This window comes from Bactrocera dorsalis, chromosome 3 (assembly GCF_023373825.1).
Source record: "Bactrocera dorsalis isolate Fly_Bdor chromosome 3, ASM2337382v1, whole genome shotgun sequence".
Taxonomy (NCBI): Eukaryota; Metazoa; Arthropoda; class Insecta; order Diptera; family Tephritidae; genus Bactrocera; species Bactrocera dorsalis.
This window is the reverse complement of record NC_064305.1, coordinates 52548740-52575078: the sequence shown is the minus strand read 5'-3', so window position 1 is coordinate 52575078 and position 26339 is coordinate 52548740. Positions and strand designations below refer to the sequence as shown.

The 26339-nt window shown below is 34.4% G+C and overlaps 1 protein-coding gene across 4 annotated transcripts in view; it reads left to right on the top strand.

The window, feature by feature from the left end:
- The first annotated feature begins 4267 nt into the window (after positions 1-4267).
- The window catches only part of LOC105225382 (uncharacterized), a 57615-nt gene continuing 35543 nt past the window's right edge, over positions 4268-26339 (top strand). For 2 of the 4 annotated variants that reach the window (XM_049453798.1, XM_049453799.1), the window contains exons 1-2: positions 4270-5810; positions 20071-22299. In XM_049453798.1, coding sequence (XP_049309755.1) covers positions 5743-5810; positions 20071-22299 — 2297 coding nt within the window. In that variant the 5' untranslated portion in view covers positions 4270-5742. Of the gene's footprint in view, positions 5811-20070; positions 22300-26339 lie in introns of all 4 variants that reach the window. The other 2 variants (XM_049453797.1, XM_049453800.1) reach the window with 2 other exon arrangements.

Here is a 26339-nt window from a genome sequence, read left to right as displayed (position 1 = left end):
GATGTCTACGCCAATAAAAAAGAGGAAGACATGTATTGACTTTCGTTACTCTGGTAAACCAGTTTTGATCCTTGCAAGTTGCAAGAGTATGAAATGTTCGGTTGCATCCAAACTTAGCCTTAATTACTTTTTTCATACTGTGTTTATATTATATTTCAAGAATATAATAATATATACATAGTTTAGTAAATACAAAAGTAAGTAAGTATATAAAAAGATAAAATAAAAAGAATAGAACTTTTTGTCTCGCTGCAGTTACATTTTGGTCACTTGTATTACCCAAAAATAGTTATTTTCCTTTCTTAATAAAATAATCATAATTGTTTAATATCAATTTATTTTTTTTAATGGTAATCAAAGGATTCTATCTATAAACCAGCTGACCCCGCAGCCGTTGTCCTGCGTGAAAATATGTGTTTTGAAATGAAAAGAAAGTTAAATTTATCATTTCATTTTTTTTTCAATGCAACAACAACATTTTTTTGGTTTCTGTTCCGGTGTACAGAAAAGATGGTTTTTCAACTTGTGAGCACGCCACGTATATCTGGCCGTGTGAAAAACATAGCATTTCCAAATTTATGCCACACACTATGCGAATATCCTTGGGTCCTGTCATCTCAAATGCAATTTTCACTGGAAACGGAATACGTTTGAACTGAAATGGCAAATCGATAGAACTTAAAGGTGCCGTAGAATCAAGCATTCTGCCCCTTGTATTCGATAGGTGCGTTACAATCAGTCAGGTTCCATTACACAGTTTCGGCGCATGCAGATTGCGAAACATAATGACGACAGATCCACATTGACACGCTAATGATGCGGTGGCATACCAAACCTCTCCAAAGAATTTAGAAATTCCACTGAATAATTCACGACATCGTCTTCATTGTCAAGATGAACCATCGATTTGTATGAGCGCAAGTCTCCCGGAATTTGACTTTGAATCTTCCAGTTTAAGTCAACAATATCGGTATTTTTGACAGCTAACATTGCGCCCACACTTAAGGAATCGTAGGAATCGATAATTTGGGCAATGCCCGATTCGTGATGAGTTGATAATTGGTAAATGGAATTGATATCAAATCACCGGAAGTATCAACCGGAATTGATCCATTTCCAATTTTTAGCGAAGACGATGTAAAATGTCTTCGGCAATTTCATTTTTGTTTGTATCGCAAAATAGACATGGATTTGAAGGCTGATATGGCGAAATGATTATCGCGAAAAGTGTGCGAAATTCATTTGCATTCCAATGATTATCATTTTCCAGCAATTGTAATTTCTGGCTTGCTTCTCAAAAAGTTGCACACACAGTACGCAATAACTCAAATGAAGTTGAACTGCGAACATTTATCAATAGCAACCGAAGATAGAAACAATCGTCGTTTTTCGGGTGGATTACGTAAATTCGACGTAAATTCGTCCCAATGCATTAGTTGATAACACACCTGGATGTCAATCTACTGGCTGGCCTTGCCTTCTGAGCAATAATTTCTTGAACGATGCATTCCATGTATAATATCAAGGTATTTCCGAATGTCCTCGCAAACGGATCTCTGACAAAAGTTGAGCAAAAACTCGTAAATGTTAATTTTGTTGCTGGCGGTGTTTCCACTGGCTGTACTGTATTCTCTGGGTCGAAGTACACACTTTGGCCTTCTCCAAATTAACTGCGCGACGCACAGCAGTCGGAAAAGGCAAAAGTAAATATCCTACAAAGCGCTTTAGTTCACGTATCGACCGTATCGTTCAAGACCAATAACTGCAATGTTGCTTCTTTTGTTGACGTACTTACAAACGAATTTTATCGATTTCACCAAACTGCAATACTCAACATTGATATGAGTTTTGAATGTGAGTTAGACAATAAAGGTGAATATAGTACGATCCATGTGTTGTCAACTTCGATATTCACTCTTCCAAATTGAATGCTGAATGTCCTGCCATTGTCGTCTGGTGGGCGACGCCGATAGAGTGGACATCCATCATTTCTAGTTTGTGTTTTCGAAAGAAAAGCATGTGGATACTGTTTCGTGCATTTATTGTCAGACATACAATCCGAAGTGGGATTGTAGTGTCCGCAAGGTCCATGAACCATATTGGTTTTCATCACTTCGTATAATACTGTATCTTTCTTTGCATCAGGAATTTCCGCTGGAATGATTTCATCAATTTGATCTGATGTAACCACCATCCACAATCCAAAGAAGAATGTGTGCGTGCGCAAACCTTTCTTTTGCCACTCAACAGAGTACATTTAGCATCTAACAGCACCATATATATGAATGTTGCTTCAAGATAAAGTCCATCGAAGCTGTTGCTGGAAAAGTCTTGCTGTGACATCGTGACGATCGCTTGCTGATTGACCGCGATCCATAATACCACACGTATGTCATCGCATCCTGGGAGTACTCGGTGATGTGCCTTGAGCTGCTAATGTATGTTGATGCCAAAAAGAACGCCGACCGATATTAGCGCGACCTCTTCATGGCATCGTAACAAATTTCAATCTGTAATTGATCACTTTGTTTGCAACACACATAACATTTTCACTGAATAATTTTCAAAAATTTTTGAAGCAAACGCCAAATTTGAACGATTTAAATAATTGAAAAACAAAACAAAAAAGTTTAATGAAAAAATTTGTATGGAAAAAATTAACTTTTTGGAATTTTTCAATTTTCCGACTTTTCCTCATGAAAGACATACAGGTTTTTTATTTCTAAACCTTCCCCGATTCACACAGAACATTCTCTTGAAAATTTCATCAATATTGGTTCAGCCGTTCTCTTAGCGTTACTAAAAAACAAATATTCATTCGTTTGTATGAGAAAAATAAAAGGGCTGTTTTTAGGGGTTTTCCGGCAATTATTCGAATTTTTTTCTCCGCAGAAACCATCTCTGAACCTCAACGAACATTTTAAAAAAATAATTTTCAAATTTGGTTCAGTCGTATGAAAGTTATGAGCGTACATACATTTTGGCGATTAATTTTTATTTATACATATGTACATGTATGTAGATATGTAATGTATAGAAACGAAGATACATATGTAAGTACATTGAGTAAATATAATTTCACCTATTTTATGATGAACAGTAATTTCAAATAAGGCTGAAATCACATCGCACAATAGAGCGCACTTGTGAGGACATTATGTCATATACATATCGTATGTACAGGCATGTACATACATATATGTGTATATAATATTTTTTTCGAAATTTATTTATATTACTTCGAACCAAATGCACATACTCACAAACGCCTTCGTCTTCGATTTGCCAATTTGGCTCGACAGTCAGATTTTGTGTTGGGTGCGTTCGTTTTTATGAATGAAAGAAAACACGGTTGCAATGAGAAAAGCTCCACATTGTGCTCCTGAGAGGACCTTTCTCTCTCTCGCTGAGTGCCATAGGGAAGACAACTGAACTTTCGGACGACAGGACATGCTCATTCTTTATTGATTTTCATATGGATAAGTTGAATAACAAGTCAAAGCAATGCGCCCGTGAATAAGACAGCTTTACTTACAGTGGGGAGTCCGTATTGAATAGTTCAGGTCAAAGTGAAAGTAAAAGACTAATCAAATCAAAGGTTTATTGAATAATCCCTTAAAGCTGTTTAAGTGTTACATAAAAAATATTTAGAAAAATTATAGCGGACTTAGATAAATATTATTTATTGCGTAACAGCTTGAGGAAATGAGCTAATTGTTAAAGTATTGTTGCACTAAGTTGAACACACACATTTTTAGATTTTGCGAAAAATGTATCCTAGCCGAATGAAGAAATAGAGGTCAAAGGAGAACCATTGATTTTATAAAATATATGTTATTTAATTTGCCATCTCCCTTAATATTGTTTGCCAAAAGCTGCGAAATCGAAGTTACAAAAGTGAATATTGTCTTTAATAAAATGTAATTGTTTAAATGAAATTTGCAAAATGTAAAGTGCAAAGGATTCCGACTTGGTGAACCATTGCACACCTGCACAGAGGTGCTCCTGAAACCTAAAGTCATAGTTCCCGTATGCGTACATATGTATATTTAGCCGTATGAATGTACATGTATACGAGTACAATGCATAAGTCACTTTGAGTATCGGAATTTTAGGTACAATGGGAAACTGAAGGATGTGTTAAGTGCTTTTTTTCGGTATGTTCCGTGCTCGATACAAGTGTGTATATGTGTGTGCGTATGTATATAATTCATAAATATATATGTACATATACATATATGCATACCGATATGCTTACGTAGATATGTATAGATCACAGTATGTGCAGTGCTGTTCGCGATGACGAAGAAAGTGAATGTGCATCACTCATATTCAATGAAAATGAAAACAATTACATAATCAAATAAAATTCTTCATTCAACAAAAGCTCAGTTTCACAAATAGTTAAAAATTAAAGTAAAACCACGTACCTGTTTGAAATTCAAAGCGTTAAAAAGTAAAAAAAAAAAATAAAAAGTGAAAAACAAAAAATAAATTAAAAAATATAAATCGCCACCGTAGCATTTACTAATCCCAAATATTGAAACTTACAAATCTAGTTCTACGAAACGCGTCAGTTTTTCACAATTTAAAGAAAGCAGTTATTTAACCCGAAGAAATCGAAAATGCAGTGCAGCGAGAAAAGAGTGAAAATGTTACGCTGCTTCGGAAGTTCGAAATAGGAAGCATGCCAACAATATAAGTTATATAATTATTACAGTGCCGATTATACCACAGCTTTGTTACAACACGAAATGTACGTTCAGTGCACGAATTGTAACTGCTTTTGGCAAAACACTTAAATTAATGTAAACGAATAAGGTATTTAACCAATGAAATAAATAGATAAATTTAATGTCACAATTGAAGAAACAACACACAATTACCTTTAACGCTCAAATACTTATTTTGTATGTCATTAATATACATAACTAGCGTTTATGCCAATATTCTTAACCGATTACGTACATATAAACATAACAATTACAGTAGTAACTAGCAACATCGATACTATTCCCTGCCTATTTAATAATTGTAAAAACATATGTGCTTAGCAGTTCCCATTAGAAATTCAAGTGCTATTGTACCTACACCTCTACAGTAATACATATGTATATACATACCTTTATATATATACTATATCTATATATAGTAAAGTAACAAATTTACACGAGTACGCATAGTTTATATTCGTTTTTCGTACTGTACCCACCAAAACCACAATAGAATCTACAACGACAACGAAAACCCCTTATACCACAATACACAGGACGCGCCAAAGGACTACGGAAAAGCAAAGCACAATTACAAAGTGAAAGTGCAAAGTTGAATGAAATCAGGTGCATCTGCGACACCACCCAATCAGACACCTACCCACCACTACTCCACTACCGTTCAACAGAGGAGAGCTAAATGAAGTGAAGTCCTGCCTCAGAGCTCGTACAAAGTATAACTACTTCAAAATGTACGACAACATATTTGTTTCCGCATGTACATGTATAATCCATATGCAGTACGTATGTGCATAAATGTTGCTGTAGACGTATGTACATACATATATCACTGATATTCGTAGAAACACGTACGTTTAGCGATAAAACCGTGAAATTTTCGCCAACTCAAGTATAAAAGTAAACGATCCGAATTAAGGTAGTGAAAGGTATGGTGACATTTAACTGCGCTTGCAGTGTGAGCAGTGTCCCGCATACCGAAAGATCACGCTGAGTTTCTTCTGGAGATAAAATGCACGTTAAACACACTCAGCGCAGAGTTAGTGGACCTGGAGCATTTGGAACATCCAACAATCAATGGTAGGATATCCATTATTGTGTGTGTTTATTCTACTGATGCTATACTCATATACATATATTTTCATTAACAAATCCTTTTTATTTCACATACATACATTCATAATTACATGCATTCATATATGAAATAATTACCTTATATCTTCGCTAAAATTCACACATTCGAATATAACGGATCAACCATAAACATTGCAATAAGTAGATATAAATGATATTGTTGTTGCTTAATAGAATTTTTCAGTTTTCGCTTCATTGACTCGTTAGTGAATGGTTCGTTGTATTATTTTAATGATTTGCAATGCAAATAATTGTGCAACACATGCATACATATGGTCGTATGGAGCAATACAGGTCTCCATATAACAAAACCACCTTAAAATTTTAATGCAAGTTGCTTCTTCATTTTCATTATAGTGATAACGGCAAGCAGTCATTTAACTTATCTGATTGATCCATTAAGAAATTAGAGGATATTTTCACAAAATACTTTCAATTGCGTGTCACAAAATTTTTAAATAATCAGCGAATCGTTGTTTCATTAGGGTCTGAAGGCCTATCGCAGATATGGTATACAGTCACACAGATAATAATACATATACATATAAGCGAAAAACGAAGTGTGTTTGTATATACATACATAAATCAAAGATAAGAATATAGTGTAATATCACTTCTATGTGATTAATATTTTTTAACACATAGTTTATTCTGCAAACATTTTATTATACGAGTAGTAGTATGAGAATGTCATTCCATTTATTTCGGAAGACTGTACAAATTAGTGTCCGACAGATGCACAATTTTTGGCCGATGCCGATGCCAATTTTTAAAAAAAACTATCACAATATTATTTTTAAATGTATTTAGTAACTAGTATAAGAAAAGAAAAGGATACAAAAATAACATCAAAAAATGCAGACGCACATAAATAAATATTTATTGAAAATTCTTTCCATTACAATACTTCGCTCCATAGTATTTTTCTTATTTAATAAGAAATAAATATTTTAGTGGAAATTATAATACATTTCCTGGTTGCACTCATAGTAGCAGCTTCTGGACATTTGTTTGATTTTAATAGTCGAACCTTATTCGATTTTCTTCAAGCAAATTACATAGTTTACACTCTAATAAGTTCATCGCATGTGATGGCCTGTACTTTTATGAGTTTTTCTCTACGACAAGTAAACAAATAGAGCTGTAAGTTTATTAACATTTATTAACTTATGTTTCGGCAGTATAAATATATTTTCAGCAAAAACATTGTATACAACATGAGTTACAGTGCCATGAAAAAATTGGCTCACACTTTCTTCACGCTTGCGACTGATTGGCTTATTTGAAACAGAAATAATTAGCGGAGTTTTCATCTGTGAGCAAAAATGCACGAAATGGACATTATCAAATGAATATACCAAAAATTTGACTTTCGGTACACGTTCACTTTTTTCTTTATAAAAAATTCGAAATTTTAGAAAAGTTCAATCCATGCGTTTTTTTTGCTGAGTGTACCCTTAAAATTTCAAGTCATTCCGTCCGTGTATGAGATACGATCGAGGACAGTTTAAAAAAAAAACAGTTTTCAGAAAACCTCGTTTAAAGTTTCAAGTCCGCCACTCGGCGCTCCGCACAGCTCCTTCTTCCAACTGCTGTTCAAAATTATTTCGAATAAAAAAATCGCCTTTCTACCGTATTGTAGACATTTTAAGAAATCAATAAAAAGTATTGGCCAAAAATGGACGATTTCTATTTATCTATACTCGTATTTTTTTGTTACTGAAATAAGAAAAAACATGATCTTTGGTTGCACCGAAGATATGTAGACAACTTTTCGTAGCTATATATTTTGTTGATCATATCTGATCATGGCTTCTGTTAGTAATTTATGCAAAATTTCGTGAAAATGTCACTTTATAGGATCTCCCACGTTTCCTTCTAGATTCTTTAAACATCGGGGACTTAATATACCCTGTTCAGGGTATGAAATACGCGAAGCCACTTTTGTTGCGGTAACTCGTTCTTTGTGGGAGAGAAGGGCGATGAGGAAAGGGGAGTGGCACTAAGTTGCACGTGTGCGGGTAATACTTGTGATCTCGCTTTGTGATTTTGTTCGTAACAGTTCGCTGATCTGTAATTCGGCATTACTTTTCAGTTTGAAATCCTATCAAAGGTTGCGTAAAATTTCAAATGAAAATTTGTTGGGAAAAGTAATTTATTGGGTAGTCTAAAAAGGTTTTTCGTATTTCTAATCAAACCTCAACTTATTTTTTTTTATATTTATACTAATAAATAAATAAACAAATATGTACCATTTTGGTCGACCACTTTTTGCCATTTTTCCGCTAGAAACATTATTCCAACAGTGTAAATCGAAATTTTAAAATTTCCTGAACGGAACCGAGCATCGTCTCCGTAAACTTCACAAATTTCATTAGTGGTATTTTTACTGATTTTTGAACAGCTTTAAGTTTTTTTAAATTCTCCAAATTTAATTTGTATTTGGCTAAATGAAGCTTAAAATTTCACCATTCCAACACTATGTATGATATGACACAATATGATTGATAGCGATGGAGATATAGTATATGACTGCAACGACATCTATTGACAAAATACGAAAAAACTTTTTCGACTTTCCAATATTATATACTTTCTGTATGTAAATGCAAATACATGAATAAATATGCATACAACAAAAAATAGTATGTATGTATATGTATAGTATTTAATGAAAAATATTTTTGTTTCTGTACCGCGTAATTGAAGTATACGAGTTTTGGAGAAAATGTCATGAAAGACAAGTCTATCCGCAGAGGAGAGCTAAAATTCCTTGCTCACTTTAGATTTATTTTATGCCAAGAGATATATATGGTTGTCTTTGAAAGATGTGGGGAGATTTTAAAGCATTTTCGACAAAATCTTTATCGCAGTTAAGATGATTTTCATTTCTCATTTCAAAATTTTATATTAAAAAACGTAACGAAAGAATTCGATATTCGTTGTTCGATGAAATTGTAAATGTACCATAATCTTATTTGGTATCTAACTTAAGCTATGTTGGTATTATCATATAGGTAAATACTTAGCCCAATATATTTATATTAAAATCATTCTAACTAATATAAATCTCGATATTAACATATATAATAATAATAATTGTAGGTGTTACCAACAACCTTTAAGTGAACATAACTTTATACAAAAGGTATACATAAATCCGCACTTTTAGTTAAGTCCCTATCCATATTGCTTAAGAGAATGTTGCCTACAATAACTCATTGATAGCTGCCTATTCTTAATTAACTTATTAAATAGTAAGTAATAATATGATTTTGCTTTTTGAATTAAATACATATACACATATTCACAGACCATCGCACTTACATAAGTAAAGTTTATTGAGGAAAAATATCTAAAATAAATAATTTTGTGTCTTACCATGTTTTCAGGATTGGTATAAGGAGAACAATTAAGGTACAAATTGACAGATTATTTTAAATATTTTCAATATAAAATCTTTTTATGCTTCCTCTAAATCCCATATTGAAAGCTTTAATATGATTTAGTTGGCTTCCGTACTTTGCATATTCCATCACTATTGCTATTTTTCAAATCCTATCTTAAAACAACCATACATACGTAAATCTATGTATGTACCTTAGCAATTTCTGATATACTCGTATTCTAATAATAGTATGTATATTTATACCATAACCAATTTCTAATTCTAAAAACTGCATAATTTAACGGTAATAGATAAATTTCCTTCCATTTGACATAATAACTACTTTCATACACACAAAATTGCTTTTATACACACCTGTAATGCAGTAACTGCATAACATAGCATATTTTTTCAAATCTTGTCATTGCAAAAGTTTGTCCAAGGGTATCTTTATTTTAGCCTCTCTTGCATTTAAAAAATCATTACATTAGCATAAATTAATTTTAGAGTCCAATATGCACATAAATTGCACTAAATAATCTTATTTAATATTTCGTTTTTTTTTTTTGAAGAGATAAACCCGATTTCTTTAACCCTTATATAAAATATGTAAATAAAATTGACTATAATTCCTTACTTTAATTAACAGAAGGTTAGACGACACATTCCTTTACTCAAATATCTCAATCAGATAGCTCTTAATGCTTAGTTCGAACAAAGTTGCGTTAGAAAAATAGTTTAATTTTTTCTTAAATTTTTATATTATAGAGTTTGCAGAAGTAAGGTTCCTTCATCGTTCATCGTGAAGACATAAAAAGCAATAAAATACATACATTTATTGAGCGAGTAAAGTCGTTAACTAATATTTACGGTATGTAATTAAATACAAGGTCGTAAGGCAAGAATATTACGATAAATATAAGAAATAGCATGTGTACCGTTATTATTAACTCGTACCTAAATTTTAACATGTACACGGATCGAACTTATGCAAATATAGTAGTATTACTATGTACAGGGTAATCATATTCACTCTACCATATACGTAATAAATTTTATAAAATCTTTATTCGAGAGTATGTGATTTTTAATATCTCAATTCCCTCAAACCTTCGTCCTTTAAGCACGAAGTTCCTTAGCACGTTTAACCACTTTCTAATATTGATAAGCATTTTGGAAAAATTTTTTCAGTAGTATAATTATACATTGTGTAAACTTCCAAACGAAAAAATTCAGCATTTTTTTTTACTTTTGGCATGATCTATCGTTTTATTTATTTTTCCTCGGTATTAGATATAACTAATTTCGAACAAATCTTGTCCAATTCACTTAATTTTTTTAACCTAGCACCTTTCTTTTTACCCAAACAGTTTCTCGCATTAAACTCGTCCGAGATATCTAAATCTACAAATAATTGCACTATTAGCATTTTTAAAATAAAAAATTGTAAATAAAACTCGTTTTGGTGTCACAAAAATATAATGACAATAAATATCTTAAAAGTATAATTTTTAATAAAAGTTGAGCCTATAGCCAAGATAGATACAATTAAAGTAATATGTATTCTGTGACTTCTTTCGGATGGAATTGGAGATATCAAATATCCTTATAATTCGTTTAGTAACGGCATTGAATAAACAAATTGCAATTATGCTCCCAATTAGTCGCGCATTAAAATATTTCCACTCACACTCATACTTTATACAATAGGCATTTTTATATAGCATGATACGACATTATTTTACTTTTAATTTAATCATTTTCTTTAACTCTCTTATATTGTATGTAAATACGATGTTATTTAATATTGAAGTGTAAAGTATCTTGATTTGCAATAAAAATTGAGCTCACCATCACGTAAAAATTTCAGCGGGACAGTTCACTGCTTTAATATCCGAAATACTCACCTGTATTAAACAATCAAGTCAGTAAACTTGTTATAAGGGTCACGTTTATTTACGCATTGGAAATAGATAAAAATTTAAATTAAACAATGGCTCGTTGAAAAGTCTGCATCGATTCTGAAACTGCTGTGTAAACAATACAAAAAGAGAAACCGTTAACTACGGTTGCACCGAAGTTAGAATAAGAAAGTTTTCATACAAGAAATAAATTTTGATCATTCGGTTTGTTTGGCTGCTATATATAGCACGTGATCCGATCTGGAAAATTTCTTGTGATATTTTATCGTTGCCTTGGACAATAATCCCCAGTAAATTTCGCGAAGATATCTCATCAACTAAAAAAGTTGTCAAAATAAGAACTTGATTTCGATCATTCAGTTTGTATGACAGTTATGGGCTAAAGTGCAAAATTTTAAATTGATATCTCAAAAACTGAGCGACTAGTTCGTATATACACACGACGTTTACTTCTGTCAGTTATAAACAGTTGGGACAAAATTCATATACCATAATCAGCGTATAATGAATATCAATTACTTTTGAAATTTTGTGTTTCCTAAACCATCTATCTATTGTATTCAATAATAAATATTTGGGAATAGTACGCTTCGTCAAGCTGCCTGAGTGGTTCAGAGCTTACGTTGAAAAGAGTTCATGCCTTTAAAATATTTTTTTTTTTTATAAAAATTAAATGATTGAGATCGCCCACTTTATGAACTTTTTATAAAATGAACAATGTCTCATTATAGGGATATACATATGTACGTATATAATAACATCTTTCATATATTTTATATCTCTTATGGAAGCAGTCATAGATATGCAATATAAAAGTACTATTTTGGAGGCACATATTATTATTTGTATCTCTCAATTTCAATTGGGAATACCATGGAATCTTATTCAACGCGATTAAAGTAGAAGTATAAGTATACATCAATTGATTGTATTTTATATACTCCTGCAATATATTGTATTATCTAAAAATAGTCAAGATAGATAGATATGTAGTTATATATAAATTATCAGGATGACAAGACGAGTTAAGTTCTGACTGTCTGTTCGCCCGTCTGCCTGTTCGGGCAACTTTGAAATTGCATTAACTTGTCATTAACTAAGCTCCTAATTTAGAAATAGAACTATTATATGATACAGGAGATCGTAGTAGTGATGGCACCTGTAAACTGAAATTTTTTAAAAAGTGAGCCTCTAATGGATTTAATGTACATCTGTGTCTCACAAATCATCATAACTATTTCAATCAAAATTGCGCAAAAGCCTGGGCAAAAGTTTTTCTGGATTATAACCACGGTTATCTTGAAAACAACTAAAAAGTCGCCACCGCACTAAGTAAATTTGTCAGAAGAAATAAATTTCACAAATGAGGTGATGATAAATGTCATCTTAAGTCTACAAATTGACAAAATCGGACCATAACTGTTCACGCCCAAGATAGCGAGGATGCAGACTCCGTTTCTATGATTGACTCTTTACCGAAAATATCGGTCAATGTGAGAGATATATTTTTGAAGTTTAGAATTCTTTTCCGATAATAGTAAGTCTGTATGTCAAGAATTTATTGAATCTGAACAATGCCTAATAGAAAATATTTTCAAACTTCCTGTTAACACACATAGTTAGCACCAATTATTTGAGTTATCTTAATGACATTGAGAAAGCGCTCCATTTTTGTATCTAAAATTTGAGATATTGGTTATGGTATGCATTACCATATTATTAATGAGACTCAGAAAGCATATTTTTCTGCTAATAATACTATTACTAATGAAAAAATAGATACAAATCGGGTCAATGGTACCCTATCTTCCATATACTTATTGTAACATTCTCAAACCTCTGGTTTTTGTACCGTTTATAGAGGTCAATATGTAAGGCATAAGCCCAAAATATGTAAAAATAGTTGACAAATGATTCCAACTTCATATACCACATATGTATAATGATTTTATTATATTTTATGTTAACAAACCTTTTGCAGAATATGTTAGTCAGGTTAAATATTTAAAAAATTGCTTGATAATTTTCGAGTATACCTGAGCAATGTCAAAAATGAATGCCACAATTCTCAACGTTTCTTTGTCCCCAAGATATCCTTAATAGCGATATCCGACCTTTCTCTTGACATTAAACCTTTAAGGTTGATCAAAATGTGTGATGTGTTCATGAAATTAGTAAGTTGACAAGCTCTTTTCAAAATATGGTTTTATTGTTCTTCAAAATATTCTCCATCAAGATTTATACACTTTTGCATGCCCTCAAACCAATTTTCGAAGCACTTTTTCCACTCCGATTGAGACACCTCCAAAACATGGTTTTTGAATGCTTCAACAGCATCTTCTGGCGACGAAAATCGTTGACCACGCATTATTTTCTTGATGTGTGGGAATAAAAAGAAGTCATTGGGTGCCAAGTCAAGGCTGTACGGCGGATGACCCATCAATTCGACGTTTTGGCCGGTCAAAAAGGCGCTGGTTTGAGCCGATGTGTGAGAGCTCGTATTGTCATGGTGCACAATGATTCGTCTTCTCTTGTTCGTTTTTCGAATTTCTCCGAAGACTTCAGGCAAACAAATGGTGGTGTACCACTCACAATTGACCGTCCTACGTTGCTCAAGCGGAACAGTCGCCACATGACCAGTTTTGCCGAAGAAACAGGCGACCATTTGCTTCGAAGTGCTTCTTCCACGAACAACTTTCGTTGGATTTGGCTCGTCTTGGAAGACCCACACGGTCGATTGCTGTTTTGTTTTGGGCTCATACGCATAGATCCATGACTCGTCACCTGTGACGATCTTATAAACGTCTTTTGACCGCACCGCGATCGTATTTTTTCAGCATTTCTTTACACCAATCCACACGAGCCTTTTTTTGAGCGATTGTCAAATTGTGCGGGATCCAACGAGAACAAACCTTTTTTACGGCCAGGTGTTCATGCAATATCGAATGTATGCTGGTGGGAGAAATGCATAGGCATGCCTCTATCTAAAGGTATGTTACATAACGCTCTTGCATTATCAGTTCACGTACGGCATCGATGTTTTCTGGCACAACGGCTGTTTTTGGACGACCTTCACGGAATTCGTCTTTGAGCGAGCATCGGCCACAATTGAATTTGTTGTAACAGTTTTTCACAGCCATTACAAAGATTTTAGTTCATCGATGCACTCTTGTCGTGATAATCCACGTCGAAAGTTGTGAAAAATGATCGCACGAAAATGTTCACGAGTTAATTCCATTTTTTGGCCGAGATGAATTTTTTAATTCCCTATAAATAAAACAATTCACGATTAAATGACAAAACGTTCTGAGTGATGTTATGCTAAAAAATGTTAAACTTTCCAATGGAAATGTCAGATTGCACCTGGCAACACTTAGTGTTGCCTAGGCCAGAAATATATATAGCAGCACTCGTATGAATGAAATGGTCTAGACCTTGGTGCACACCTCTGGTTTATATTTCCCACATCAACTTAATATGTATGTACATACATATATACATAAGTATGTACATATGTAGTAGGTAATAAAATTAGGCTTTTTGGTTGAGTTTACATCATATATATATACATATCTTATTTGATGATCCTTTTGATATACAGGTAATTTTCGACAAGCTTTGTTGCTATGTGATATCACAATTTTATGAAAAAAATGAAGGAATGGAATACTTGTAGAAAGAAGAATTTATTTTAAGAAGTCGGCGCAAATGATAATATTGGAAATAATAATATTTTATTTTATTGAATACAACTGCAAAGATATTTCAATACTTTATAAGTAGTAGAGCATTCCTGGATATAAATTTCTTTTAAATTTTATTTGCTCTTGCTAAAGCATTTCGTTGATCAATTGATAAGATGCAAAGAGCAGCCACAGCGAAAAAGCTCTGGTAATAAAGCAAATTTGTGTTTTGAATAGCGCAAAGATGACAGAGAGAGCAACGATCGGTCGCGAGACTTACATACGAACGTGTGTTGCTTACTCATCTGTTTTCAACAAATATTAATTTATGGCTTACGTTTTGTGGTAAATATTTAGACGCCAGCTTCTCTACCTTACCTCGTATATACGACAGCGAAACTAGCGTTGCCGGTTTGGTCCAATCGAGCCAAAATTGGTAGTTTCCTATGTTTTTGATGTACATGAAAGTTAACCTTAAAATTTGTTCGCTTAAAATTTCAAATATTCTTGTTTGAAAGTCATAGTAACTAAAAAACAAGTGAGGATTTTTTATCTATTTTTGGCAGAAAGATACACAGTTGTGAGTAAAACACGCTCTCTTAAGTGGTTTAGGAGATATAATACTGTGATCAAATTGAAAGACGAAGTATATCGCGTGTTTTTCGAATCGGTAAATTTCTTTTCTGGTAGTACTGTTAGTGATATCTGTGCTAAATTTCACGTCAAAATATTCATTAGTATTTGAGATACGCGTCGTTTTGTGAGGCTCTAAAAGAGAGTTCCTCGATTTTTACTATGTTTGAATTTATTGAACAAAGAAATGCGATAATGCACCACTCATACTTCATCGGTTATTCATGATAATTTCGCCACATTTTCAACTAAAATCTTGCCGCAACCACCAGATTCGCCTGATCCTTCGTGTAACTTCTGGCTTTTCGGCAAATTCACATGACCACTCCGAAGACACCGTTTTGACTCAATTAAGGATATGAAAGGTGAATGGTATGAAGAATGCTCTGATGGACAGCACGACGGAGGATTTTTCCAATTGCTATGTTGACTGGAAAATTCGTTTGTATAACTGTATTGCAGCGAGAGAGGATTATTTTGAAGGAGATGAAATGGACAAAATTCACCTTTCAATTTGATCACAGTAGTATACATTAAACTTGTTAGAGGGCGGGGCCACGCTCACTTTTTAAAAAAAATTTGCCCACAAGTACCAAATTAGAATTTTATATCTTAATTTAATGCTTAGTTATGGCACTTTATATGTTTTCGAATAATGGCGATTTGTGGGCGTGACAGTAGTCCGATCTACGAACTCGTATTTTTTTTGTACTAAGGATTCTACATACCAAGTTTCATAGAGATATCTCTATTTTTACTCAAGTTACAGCCTGCACGGACGGACGGACAGACAGACAGACAGTCAACCGTTAGGTGAACAAAACTATTAGGTTGACCGAAAAGAAACCGGTGATTTTGCATACAAACGGCGTTCACAATTTTTTGAACGGCTTATGACTCTGTTATTGCATTTTTGCTTTTGTCAAATATCAGCTGGCATTTTTACCTTGCCTTAGAAAAAAATCGCGCGTAATTTTATTTATATTTGTTTGTTTGGCGGCAATTTTAATATGGAGCCCACAAAGGTGCATTTTCGCCAAAAAGTTACGTGATGTGTATGGTGACAAAGCCTTAAAAGAAACACAGTGTCAAAGTTGGTCTGTCAAATTCCGTTCAGGTCGGCCAAGTGCAGTTGATGATGACGTCATCAAGGCTTTAATCGAATCGGATCGTCATGTAACTGAGCGTGAGATTGGAGAGAAGTTAAATATACCACAATCAACCATACATGATCATATACGACGTTTTGGGATGGTAAAAAAACTAAAACTCAAAAAAATGTTTTTACTTTTTTTTAAAAAAAACCACCGGTTTCTTTTCGGTCAACCTAATACAACACTCTGTAGCAACTGGTTGCAAGAGTATAACAATAAGGAGTAGTGGGAACCTGCTCAATGTGTGATAATGTGCGATCTAAGCATAATTGAAATTCTGAAGTAAATTTGATATATTCGTGCATAGTTATACATTCATGTAATAGTACCGAATGCAGTATTCTGATTCGATTAAAGCTTCTGCATCTGTGTTTCACTACATCCAGGTGACAATACCGGTACAGCATAGTTCATGACCGCCTGGCCGATTACTTTGTATGTTGCCAAAAACGTTTTTTTGTCCTTTTCCCAGAAGTCGTTAGCTCGGGACTTGAGGATTTTGTTAATGCGCTGTACTTTGGCATTAAATTAGAATTTTTACCTCGAAAGAGTACGGATGAGTGTCGACCACTCAGATAGTTATCGACAACCTCACAGTGATGAACGACTTTCAAAGCGAAAATTCCATGGGGTGTGGTTAAAAGCATTCGATTGGCTTGAAGAAGAGGAAGAGTGTGCAACTACCTAAATTTAATTAAACTCTAGGGTTTATTTGTGTATATGTACATATTTTACCAAATGTGCTGTTTTGATTCTAAGAAAATTTGGTAGTTTGCAACAGATTTGGTAGGCATTCTGGTACTCACAAGTTTTCTCAAGTGGCAATACTAATTAGAACATTTGTGTGTATCATACCTACACTCTCTTAATAGCTCGCTCATTTCTCTCACGACGTTTTCGCCTATCAAACCATGTGTTCATATATACATATATACAGCTGCGAGCATTGAAATAGTAGTGGGTGTTAGAGCTTTACATATCTGTGAGTTATGTAACATGCCAAACAATTTTAACATCCATTGAAATGCGAAAGTGGATCATATTTACCAGGCTATGTTTACCACTAAAAATATTTAGATTTGAATATGTACTCGTACAAGATATGTTTATTTACAAAGATGTATTTATGTATGAAAATTTTGGGGAGCAGTAAAATAGTAGTAAAGTACTAAAAAATTAAAAAAAAATACTGAAGGATTTTTGCAAGTTTCGTCTATTGGAGATCTTAGTACTTGGTAGCATGGCCATGATTTTTGATAACAGCAATACATCGCTTCTTCAGAGAATCTACGAGACAGTGGCATCTTTTCAGTGGTATGCTCTACCATGATTGCTGCACTACAGTCCACAATTCGTTGTTGTTTTTGTGTTTATCCTTCCACACGGCTTTCTTGACATCTGCCCAACGGTTTTCAATAGGATTGAGACCAGGGAATTGAGCTGGCCTATCCATGACCTCAACTCCATTGACCCGAAACCACTATTTTGCCACCCTACTGGTGTGCTTCGGACCATTATCCTGCTGAAATATCCTTTTCAGCGGCATGTCTTCTTCAGCAAATAGTATCATAATATGCTGCATTATATCCACTATGTGTATCGGATATTATGCCAGTAATCTAGTAAGTGTTGCACACTTACAGTCTCAAGTCTCTAAATTTGAGATTTTAAGTTAGAGACAATTTTTGAGACTTGAGACGATTTTGCTATTCTGTAAGTGACAGTCACAAAATCTATTACATTTCATCATTCAGAGATGTTTTTACACTTGAATGGAAATAAATATGTCGATAACAAATATTAAATTTTCTATAACATCGCCAAAAAACATAGTTATCAATAAAAATGAAAATATATGTTGACTTTGTTTCATAATATTTACGAAATTTATGTAAAATTGATTTATTTTTAACTTTTTCGTATTTGAGTTGCTTACAAAATATAAAAATACGACAATCGATTAATATCTATGATGATCTCTATTCAGTATATTCAAAATGGCAGACAAGAGCTCTTTTTAGTTTTGTGACCGGCTAACTACCAGGACTCAATATTTTGAGACTAACGCTAGAGATTATTTAGTGAATAGTAACTAGTCACAAATTGAGATTTTACCTCAAAATGTCTTAAATAGAGACTAGAGACTGGTTACAGAATCCCTCTATTATTGTTGTGAATAACAGGACCGTTATACTTCAGAGAATATAACTAAAATAATGATCGAAGGCAATATCATAAAATAAACAAAATTTAAAGCAAAACTCTCTTGGCCAATAGGCACTACTATTTCAATGCTCGCAACTGTATATATACATTCATATATACTCCAATATGAACACATATAAGCTTTGCTTAGTTAGACTGCGTCGCACATGTAAACTTCTGTTGTTCATTATCGGCATTCTGGTGTCTCTCATTGCGTTGATAAGAGCGGCACGTGTCCCATAACTGGAGTCGAACAATTTTCTGCGTTTTCATCACATTCTTAAATTCCTGTACGCTACTGTACGCTTTTGATTACCTAATTTTTATCTTTAAACACCTTTTTTAAAACAGTTATATTATTCTATGAACAGATTACATACATAAATAAAAAATAAAATTTAAACTTCTGAACACAATGTAGATATTCATTTGAACTGCAACCATGAACGGAATTCCTAAAAGGTAAGGAATTCCGAATTGCGTAGCAGTGAACTGTTACGAACAAGAACACAACGCGAGTCGTCAAATGTACGAGCAACACGGTACCTTTCTACTTCCTGTCTACAAAAACAGATTTGAGAGACAAAAGATTTCGTTTGTGAACCGGCATTTACAAAGCAGATTTTTTAAATATTTTTTATGGGCAGTATTCGTTCGGGAGCCAATGATTGTTCAAACCTGCAGCTATGCAACTGAAAAACTCCTCTCTGCAGCTTCTCCAATGAACGCACAATTGGAGCAAAACGATCGTATTTTGCACAATAACAGCGATGTAGAACTACATATTTACAATACATTTGCCACATGAACTAATACATACATATTGAAACTCTACAGTTCTATAGATACAGTCCACAAAGCTATTACTAATGAAAGCGCTTTAAAAATCTATTTAGCATAGAGTATTTTGTTCATTGCTTATTCCGGATAATTGCTTTAAATGTAGAATGCCAATGCTTTGATTTCCACTTTTATTACACAAAGCTATGTATGTATGTATGTATATACATATGTATGTATGCACATTTGTATATTCATATAATGTTCTCATACAGGCATTAAATGCACATGCAAATGTAATCACATACACATTTTATAAATAACTTGGCTATTCATATATATACATATATATACATATGTAAGAATGTATGTATTAGTTGTATGATTTAATTGGGTTCGTACTTGCACCAATGCTGCTTTCCATTTCTGTATATTTTCCAGCGATAGCAGAGAAAACTTGAACAGCGATCAACAACAGCCACATTTACCGTATCAACAACATCAGCAGCGTCTGTATCAGCAACAGCAACAGCAATATCGACAGCAACAACATTCACATCCGCATTTATTGCGACAGTCTCTGATCAACCTCACGAGCGCGCACAACATCTCAAATAATATCGGTGTTTCGAACGCATCGGAACAGAATATAACAAGTAACAGAAGCGGTGCAGTCGCGCCATCGTCGTCGTCCCTTAACTACCCCAACACCAACACCAACGCCAAAAGCAATTCTAATACCAATATCAAGACCACTAATACCAACGCCAACACCAGCACATTACACAAATTCATTTCCTGCAGTTGCGAATCACTGAAATGTGCCGCATCAGCTGTTGCAGCAAAGTCAACGAAAAAGCGATCTGGCGATCCCGATAGTGAATCATTGCTTGATAGTCAAAACGCCGATTATACCGATTACAACGTTGCTTACTTGAGTACTGGCCACACTGGACACAGTGCGGGTTGCATCAGCAGCAGCATTAGTGGTGGGGGTGGTGATGATCAGCGTTCGTTGCAGTGCGAATATCTGTCAAGTCGTATTAGTGGCGTTTCCAAACAGCATTCGTACGACAGTAGTTGTAGCGGGCAACTGCATGGTCTGACCTTAACCGCCAGGGAGCGTAGTAGTGACACTGAACAACAGCAACAACAACAACAATTGGACTGTATTGCCAATTCGACACGAGTGCCAAACAGTCCGATCAGTTGCACTAACAGTAATTACAGCAATCAAAGTAATATCAGTGCGGGAACCGGAGCCGGAGGGGGTGGAAGTGGTGGTGGTGGTGGTGGAAGTGACGTTGTCAGGGAAGGAGACGGTGGTCTGTCCACTGTAGGTGACGCATACAAGAATTACACTCATTACGCGATCACCAATAGCAATAGCACAAGTTATGGCAACGACTTCAACGACGACTTCAAGCATGTAGTCGTTCATAATTTCAGCAATTCCGATCCAATAACACGTTATAACACCCTAAGCGGAGAAAGTGGCGGCGGTGACGGTGCCGCTAGCATCAACGATACTTCAGATACTCACTGTTCGCCCCTGAAACCACATTACAGCGATTGTAATATATATGCGAAACAGCAAGCTGAATATTTTTCGAATTTAAAAAGTGATTTTGATCAACACGCGCAGCACGGTGATAAGCAGCAGTTAGTTAATAAGACATATATCTTCAAGTGTCTCGCTAATAGCCCCTCATTCCTCAGATCCAACAAGATCAAGGAACAATCGAAGAAACTACGCAACTTGTCGCTAAAAAATCGAACGGCTAAGAAGAAAGGGCAAATTATAAGTAAATCGAACGCGGTTTCTGATAATTCCCTTCATCCAGGAGACAAATACCTCAATTTATATCTAGTCGAGAAGAAAAACTCCCAACAATACTTGCAGCAATATCAATATCAACAGCAGCAGCAACAACAAACGCAACCAGGGCAATTAGAAACGACTGGTAGCGGAACGGATTCGCGGCCGATTGGAACTAGTCGACAGCAACAGCAACAGCAACAACTCCCAGATCAGCAGCCAGTAGTTGCAGCGCTTAGCAGAAATCTGCAACAGCAACAGTGCCTCGTTAACGGTTCGGTTCGAACGCATCCCACATATCGACATCAGTCTTCAATTAAACGCGCTTCGAAAGATTATAGCGCAACACTCACACCAACGCCATCGACACATAGGAATCCAAAGGCCGCCTCCAACAACCATAAAAGCTGCAATCTGAACAACAACGGAAACAAGCTAAGTGTTAGCACGAATTCGTGCAACAAACTGCACGTGGCCGCTGCGGGTACACATCCTTATGCCACTTCGCCCAAAAGTTCGCTATCGAGTAATGGACATCTGAACAAATATTGTTTGACGGACATAAGTCGGCGACGAAAGGCGGCGTTTAATCGACAACTTAGCGCCCCAACTGATTATACGCATTCTTCCAATAACGGTAACGGCAACAGCGGCTCACATTCTGCTACCGAGGCCGCCTGCGAGTCGACATCGACCGTAGCCAGTGCAGGCGTGGGCTCAGCGACAGCGAGGACGTCCGCATCGCTACAGAATTCCGTATTAATAAAACCAACATCCACGTCCAATTCGTGCACGAACAGTTTCAATCGAAGACACATTAAGCGCCAAAAGAATAACAAATTAAATGAGAGGTATGTACGGATGTGTATACACGAAACATATTAATATACTCGTACTACATCTTTACACACATATTTGCATACATACATATACAATATTATATATGTATATGTACTTATATGCTTATATATTTACACACTCCCACACCGAAAAGTCAAATGGGTTTTATAAACTATTCTTTTCATATGCCTATGGTTGAGTATGTGTTTTTGAATGCTTACATACACACATACATCATACATTATATATGTAGATCAACCTATGTAAATTCCAGTAAACTCTTGAAAACTTATTTATACACATGTGTTTGTAGGTACCTATGGGTATGAATCAGTGATTGGATAAATGTGAACATATGTATGTATGTATGTATGTACATATGTATATACATATGGGTGGATTTTTCTCCGCTTCTGTTAAATTTATGTAGAGTTTACGAGTACGGGTACGTGCATACATACATAGCACGTACCCGTACTCGTACTCGAACTTGTACTCGCAATTATTATATTGCATATGTACTTCCACATTCGTATCTATAACATATGTACATACGTAGATATGTATGTACATGCATACATTCATAAACACGGCATGTAAACAAAATGAAAAGAAACTTTACAAACATCGGCTAACAGCTCTGACCCCTAGATATCATTTGGTGCCTTTCGTAGCACGTGTGACCGCCTGAGGGTAGCCAGTAGTCCAGTGCCTGCTGTAAACAAAAGACTGTTGGAACGAAATTTCATCGTTAGTATCCCTTTCACTTTTAAAAGCTGCAAATGTTTGGCACTTGACCCACCAACTATTTAAGCAGAACTTTTTGTGGTTTCATATACAGACATACAACATACATAAGTACTCGTATGTACTCCATAGTGTAAAAATGCCAAAAGTTAATATTTAAAGCAAACAAATTCCTATTTCGAAAATTCATAAAGTGAATAATAATATAAAATGGTTTGTTTCGTTGTGATTAAACGAATTTTGCAAAGATTCTGTGCGAATACTTCTGAAAAGAATGTATGTCTAATATACATACATATGTACATATGTACATACATAAGTATGTATGCGTATATGATGCATGTATCATGTATGGATTTGGATTTACGGAAATTAAATATAGAATAGAAATCGATTTGCAGCCTTAAAAAAGAAAGGAAAATATCGAATTAAATAAATAAAAATGAATAAAATTAAAAATTAAAATTTTGTAGTTTTTAGCGTGATTTCCTTAAGATTATATACTTGTACATACGACGACGAGTACGACCAGTGCTCCGATTCTCTACAAAAAATTGGTGAAAAAGAAAGAAGTGGTCTATATTTGTTGAATTTTAATACTTAAATTGTTCGTCGCGATAACTTCGAAAACTTCGAATTCAGTCGTTTTTGGTGACGATTCAGGGGCGAATCCATAGAAGAATTTTGGACTGAGACCTTATGCATAATTTTGTACTATCGACTCAAAGCTCTTTTCTTCGCGGAGTGTCACTTATGATGGAAATAGTGTATAAATTTTAACTTTTGGGAAGGGTACTCTCCGCTGCTCCATCCCGTAGATCCGCCCCTGTGACGATTATCAGCTTTGAAAACGAAACTCAAATCGCGAAAATTACGTGATATATACGGACAGATAAACCAAAAAGAAATTGTCAACGCTAGTAATGGCAAATATATTTCGCGAAAAATTAAAGAAAGCCGAAGATATCCGCTCCAAAATGGCTGTTGAGGTACAACATGAATTACGGAGCAGATGGTCGAGTACATCGTAAGAAGCCATTCAAAAACACTTGCTTTCACCAAAGCAAATGTCAGCAAGAAATCTGACTTCTGTAATATTGGGTTGTCAAAAAAGTCTTGCGGTATTTTTATTGGTTTTTTTTTTTATTGAAATTGAAATGAGTTTTTGATGACTCATGCACAGCTCTTGACCGATGCTACGGCTGCTACTATGCCGGTCTTTTTCGACCAATTCAGCGATTTTATCGCAATTTTCGACGGCAGGCCTTCCGGAGCGTGGCGCATCTTCGACCACCTCTACACCAGAACGAAAACGTTGAAACCATCGTTGTGCGGTGGAAATGGAAACTGTATCGGGTCCATAAACTGCACAAATTTTATTGGCGGCTTGAGATGCATTTTTGCCTTTATCGTAGTAGTACCTTAAAATATGCCGTATTTTCTCTTTATTTTGCTCCATGTTTGCGACGCTATATCTCACGAACGACTTAAAAGAAACGACAATCAATCAAACACGTGTTAGCGCGTGAAATGAGCTTTCCAAAAAGGTATAGCATGACCCGATGCGATGAATAAAACTAGAACTACGCGCTTTCAGCGCCAACTATTGAAAATACCGCAAGACTTTTTGACAACCAATATAGTCAGACTGGTTCAAATTTATCATATCTAGAGAAAACCAAAAACTGAGCTAAGAAAGAAAACCTAAGAGAGACAGTCAAATGTTATTGTGGTAGTGAAGTGTCTTTAAGAAACGTACTCGAAAACAATTTACTTCAAAGCACTCAGCATATTAAGTATGTATTATTTCCATATATTCCCACAACACCACCGAAGTCGCCTGAAATGAGCATCCGAGAAAATTTATACAAGTAGGCTTTGCTGGAGACAAACATCTGCCACTCACAGTTTCCAAGAAAGATGACTTGAAGAAGACGAAACTATTCCTGAAATCACATTGAAGCGGGTTGATTCAATGACAAACAGTCTGCAATCCCTTATTAAGGCCAATCACAAAAATCTAAAATATGCGAAAAAATATTCATATATTTAACGATTCACAGTTTAAAATGAACTAATTAAATAAGTTTTGATGTAAATTTTTGAAGTATTTTTAAGGCTATCCTTCAAGTATTAATTTAATTTTTTTTATATTTCTTAGCTTTTTATGTGTTCGATTTCGATGCTCAATCTCCAAAACATAACCATAATATCTTGCAAGTCTCTAATACTCCTAATTCTGTTTTTTCACTATTTTGATTTGAAACAATTTTTACTTTCCATTTTTATATTCCATTTAGTACGATCATAATCACAAATTTGGAGGAATGACTATGATTTATTTATACTTTAATTACAAAGTTTTTCTGGAACAAATCTTCCACGTTAAAGGGGTTTAGTTGTAATTGAAATTTTCTGATTTTAAATGCTATTGAACAAATATTATTTTGTTTCAATGTTTTACATGAGCAGTAAAAACAGCTCAATAGCAAATTTCTGTATGTAGATAAAATATACATATATATAAGTATATATAAATAAATAACGAGAATGGCTTATACTTTTGAAAAACCCATTTACGTTATTAACAAAATATAGTATAGTTATTTATATTGGAAAATACTTACATATACATACATATATCTTTCGAATCAATTCGCCTAATTTGAATTTTCTGCACAAAAGCAAAGGGGCAAAAAATGAGCAGTATATAAATATGTACATAATATTATTCTCTACACAGATTTTGAATTTTCCTGGTCTGGACTTGCTAATTTATTTTTGTCAAAATAGTGATTAATAACTTCGAAAACACGATCGAAAGAGGTAGAGTAGCGAATCATTTCAAATGTATTGGTATTGGTTTTTATGTAAATCATTCAATATACATATGTATGTACATCTTTGTGTTCATAATTCTAGTAAATGTTTTCATTTCACATTTGTTTTACTTCTCTTGCTTTTGTAGCAAAATACAACACCTGTTCAAATTTTTTATCCAACTCCGGTGTATTTTTAATGGGTACTTAACGCAATATGTCAAGACAGGTTAAGTAGGGAAAGACTAAGTTTGGATGTAACCGAACATTTTATACTATTGCAACTTGCAATAATCAAAGTCAGAGAAATTCTTTAAGATGTAAAATGTCAACCAGAGGATCGGAACCCAAACGAAAATTAATATAGAGTATATGGAAGTTGGGGTAGTATCGACCCGATTTTACTTATTAACTATTAACATGCCACATACTAAAAAATGTTCCCTTCGATTTAAGTATCATACATACAATTACCAATCAAGTGG